Below are 4,078 nucleotides of genomic sequence, written 5' to 3' on the forward strand. Positions count from 1 at the left end.
AAGGAATTTCAGAGTGAGGTTGAGAATCAACGTGACAGGAAAATAAAATTCTTACGATCAGATCGTGGTGGAGAATTTTTTAGTCACGAGTTTGGTACACACTTAAGGAAATGTGGAATAGTTTCGCAACTCACGCCGCCTGGAACACCTCAGAGAAATGGTGTGTCCGAACGTCGTAATCGCACTCTATTGGATATGGTGCGATCTATGATGTCTCTTACCGATTTACCGCTCTCATTTTGGGGCTATGCTTTAGAGACTGCCGCATTCACTTTAAATAGGGCTCCGTCGAAATCCGTTGAGACGACACCGTATGAATTATGGTTTGGGAAGAAACCTAAGCTGTCGTTTCTAAAAGTTTGGGGATGCGATGCTTATGTCAAGAAACTTCAACCTGAAAAGCTCGAACCCAAGTCGGAGAAATGCGTCTTCATAGGATACCCTAAGGAAACTATTGGGTATACCTTCTTCCTCAGATCCGAAGGCAAGATCTTCGTTGCCAAGAACGGGTCCTTTCTGGAGAAGGAGTTTCTCTCCAAAGAATTGAGTGGGAGGAAAGTGGTACTTGATGAGGTGATAGTCACCCCTTCCGTGCCGGAAAGTAGCGCATAGAACTCTCACAGGTTTTCCAGTCGAGCTTGAAGAGGTTTTGGGACTTGTGATGGTTTGATACTAGTATGTGTTTCGTTCATTGGCCATGCTCATCTTCTGAAACCGCATTCAAGGCATCTCGATATCGACCAATATTATTCTTGACAATTCAGGACTCCACCCATGAGGCAGCCGCAAAGCCAGTCAGGAGTATACCTGGCTTGCAGCTCAGTGGGTAAATTGCCCAGATCAGATAGGCAAGTAGTTACCAAGAGCGAAGAGGCAACCGAGACTTGAGCGCACCTATGCAATCACCTGAACAGCAGCAATTCTTGTCATGACCCAATAATGGAAGGGAAGGACGACATATGCCGGTCATCTGCAGGTATCACATGGATAGAATCGAGCAAGGAACCATAAAAACTCTTGCTCCGAGAATGGGGAGTTACACCTCTGAAGTAGTATAAGACTAGATTGGAAATGATCAGTAATTACGCTACTGCCTAGGATATACAGATTCTGATACAAAAAGTTATTGTCCCTAATCTACACGGTTGAGCACATTTTCGACGAAAATTGGAGAAGAACAAAAATCAGGCCCTCGGATCTGTAATATTGTGATGGTAAACTGTATCAGGAGTACTTTACTCCATTAATCTCTTGTAGCTGTTGCTCCTGGCTTCGAGGTTCAAGCTCAGCTTCACTATGGGCACTCCTCTTGCAGAGGACTGAAAACCAGCTGGGAGAGTTTGTTGGTCCAAAATCAACGAGCTTGATTTTCTAGCCAGGAAGATCTTGCCGGAGAATCGTTTGTTTTGTTAGCTTCAGACCGGGAAAATCTTTGTAATCTGTTGACCTTCAGCCGAATTGAAGGCACCTTTCGAGCTATGGTCTTCCAGATCATCTGGACAGCATCGTCAGGCTGAGATGGGTACTGGTATTCAAAGTGCCCTTCTACCTCCCTCAGTTTGTTCCACATGCTTGTCCACTCTTCTGGGCTTATCCCTTTGATCAGATTTATCAGAAAGCCCTTCTTAACAGCATCTGCACCACGCACTATGATGCAGAACTTGGAGTAGTCAAGGATATCTTCAAATGGGAGTTCAATCTCATCGCTGATAATGACGGGCACACAGTGACTGACTATGGAATCGAATAGACGGTTGGAGGATGGCGTATCCCCTGCAATGTTGAGGCAGAATTTGGATGCCCTCATACCCCGTGTCGATTCCTCAATCCCATTACCAGCCACACTTCCAAATGAGAAGTGCACATCTTTCTCATCTTTGAGAAGATAGTAAAGTTCCTGTCGGATGAAACCACCCTGCAAGGTTGTGATTCAAAAGATCACAACCATGAGAATCATCAATATTTCACACAGATCATACATTCTCAGGACCTTGGTTTTCAGACAGTCAATAATTCATATATCTTGCTTAATAAACCATATTATACACTACTTGCCACAAATGTGTGAAAGCGACAATCACAATTTGGATTCTCAACCTTATCAGATTATAGAACCTCTTAAGTATTAAACCGACTCATTAGAGCTATGACATAAACGGGGCTTATAAGTAGGTAACAGTCACATGAAAGAAGTGATAGCATACCAAAGTGAGCTGGATTAATGAGCAAGACGAGCCAACCAAACTCAGCTGGATAGTGAACAAGGCAATGCCAATGGCAATTATTTGCAACTAGGATATTTCCCGTAGCCAGAATCATTGAAGTCCAAATCAAGTACCACGGAGGGTGTCCAGACTCCAGACTACAGATGAGGTTGTGCTAGCCTAGGATCGTGCTACTGACTGAAACTTAAATCGGTTAAATAGTAGCAGTACATGGCAAACATTCTCAAATCTATGTAGGAGAAGGACACATGCAAAGCAACTTTTAAAATCAATAGCTACATTATTAAAAATGGAAGTTGACTAATCACACCACGATTTTAATTCCCTGCTTAAGCTAAAACTAGTAAGGTTTCATCAAAGGGTACTCACATCTTTCCTGTAAATGGCGCCTTGGAAGTAGAGCAAGGTCGGCCGGTCGTGGTAGCCGGTGGAGTCATTGAAGAAGTTGTCGACGACATGCCGGTACGGGGCGATGACGTCCTTGTCGATGTTGGCCACCCTGTGTGGGTACCTCCCGAAGTCGCAGAGCACGAAGACGCAGGGCCAGAGCTTGTAGCGCGCGTCGAGCATCCCGTTGGGGTGGTGCGCGAGGACGACGTGGTCCCTCCCGCCGGACCTCCGCCACTCCGGCCGCGCGGCGAGGAACTCGATCAGCCTCCGCTGCAGCGCCCGGTCCTCGCTGGTCCGCGCGGGCGGCACGACCTTGGAGTGGCGGTTGAAGCTGAGGGAGGCGAAGAAGGGCACGAAGACGACGTCGGCCCTGGCGGGGTCGCGCACCCGGACGGCGTTGCACGGCGTGGGCGCGCCCTGCTCGGAGGCGAGGAGGTCCAGCGTGAGCCAGTACTCGATGCTGTGCTGCAGGTTGAGCCCTCCGGGGTACTCCGGCACGCCGTGCCTGACGTCCGGCCAAAGGCCGCCGCCGCCGCTCCCAGGCTCCCAGTCGAGCATGCCGAAGTGGAACTCGAGGGGCAGGTCGTACATGTAGACGCGCAGCAGCGCCTTGTCCGGATCGCATTTTCTGCCTGGAGAGGCGGGGCGGAGGCCCTGGCGGCGGGCATCGAGCGCGGTCGGGGCGGCGGCGGAGTCGAGGAGGAGGTACCAGGAGGCGAAGAAGAGCGCGGCGGCGAGGGAGAAGAACCAGACGAGCGGGCTCCGGCAGGAGGCGGCGGCGGCCATGGAGGTGCTAGCGGTAGGCATAGCAATGCGGGTGGGGATGGGCGGCCATGGCGCTCGGATCTGAGGAGGTGGGGATACGTGTGTGGTATGTGGGGATGGGTCAGTGGCGGCCGCGGTCTCCTGCCTCGGGTGGGGGTGTGGAGTGGGGGTGGCCGGGTCGAGAGGGTCGGATCTGGGGGCGTCCAACGAGACGGTTGCGCTTGGACGGATGCGGTGCGGCAGGAACCGAGGAACGGCCTCTTTCCACTCCAGACCCACGCACTTCCACCCCATTGCGGTCGCTACCCTTTTGCCGCTTTCCTCAAAGACCTCGAAATTACTCCGATTCCCCACGACATGTGCAAGGGTCTCACTTGCACGACTCTAAATTGTCCGGATCTGTTTGTTTGGGGTAAAACGGACATATGAGACAGCTCAACGCATGACATCTCTGTAAAAAGCGTCTGTTTCTGAACGGTCTTGCCCCATCCTAGGCGCAAATTTAAGCTGGGTTTGCGTCTGAAGCGGACACTTTGGGCTGCGTCCTCGTCCGGCCTCGTCCGCTTGCATGTGACCCTGGCCCGCCTGTCAATGAAACCAAAGGAGCCCACCCACCCACCCATTCCTTTCTTCTCCTCCTTTTTCTCTTTACCTCCTGCTCGACACGCAGTTTGACGGCCGGCCGGGCGTGGCCGCGC

At 51.2% G+C, this 4,078-nt stretch overlaps 1 protein-coding gene across 1 annotated transcript; it reads right to left on the reverse strand.

Moving 5' to 3' along the window:
* Window positions 1-960: 960 nt before the first annotated feature.
* On the reverse strand, window positions 961-3,689 carry LOC123097602 (probable arabinosyltransferase ARAD1). The gene is made up of 2 exons (XM_044519383.1): window positions 2,595-3,689; window positions 961-1,915 (listed from the first exon to the last, which is right to left on the reverse strand). The coding sequence occupies exons 1-2, from the start codon at window positions 3,672-3,674 to the stop codon at window positions 1,355-1,357; spliced, it is 1,641 nt and encodes a 546-aa protein (XP_044375318.1). The 5' UTR covers window positions 3,675-3,689; the 3' UTR covers window positions 961-1,354.
* Window positions 3,690-4,078: the final 389 nt, after the last annotated feature.

Source organism: Triticum aestivum, chromosome 4D (genome assembly GCF_018294505.1).
Source record: "Triticum aestivum cultivar Chinese Spring chromosome 4D, IWGSC CS RefSeq v2.1, whole genome shotgun sequence".
Lineage (NCBI taxonomy): Eukaryota > Viridiplantae > Streptophyta > Magnoliopsida > Poales > Poaceae > Triticum > Triticum aestivum.

What these genes read in the sequence shown, in the direction of transcription:
- LOC123097602 (XM_044519383.1), bottom strand. Translation starts at nt 3,674, where the DNA reads ATGGGGTGGAAGTGCGTGGGTCTGGAGTGGAAAGAGGCCGTTCCTCGG. An exon ending in GCGCCATTTACAGGAAAGAT is followed by an intron (nt 1,916 to 2,594) that starts GTGAGTACCCTT and finishes ACAACCTTGCAG; the next exon opens with GGTGGTTTCATCCGACAGGA.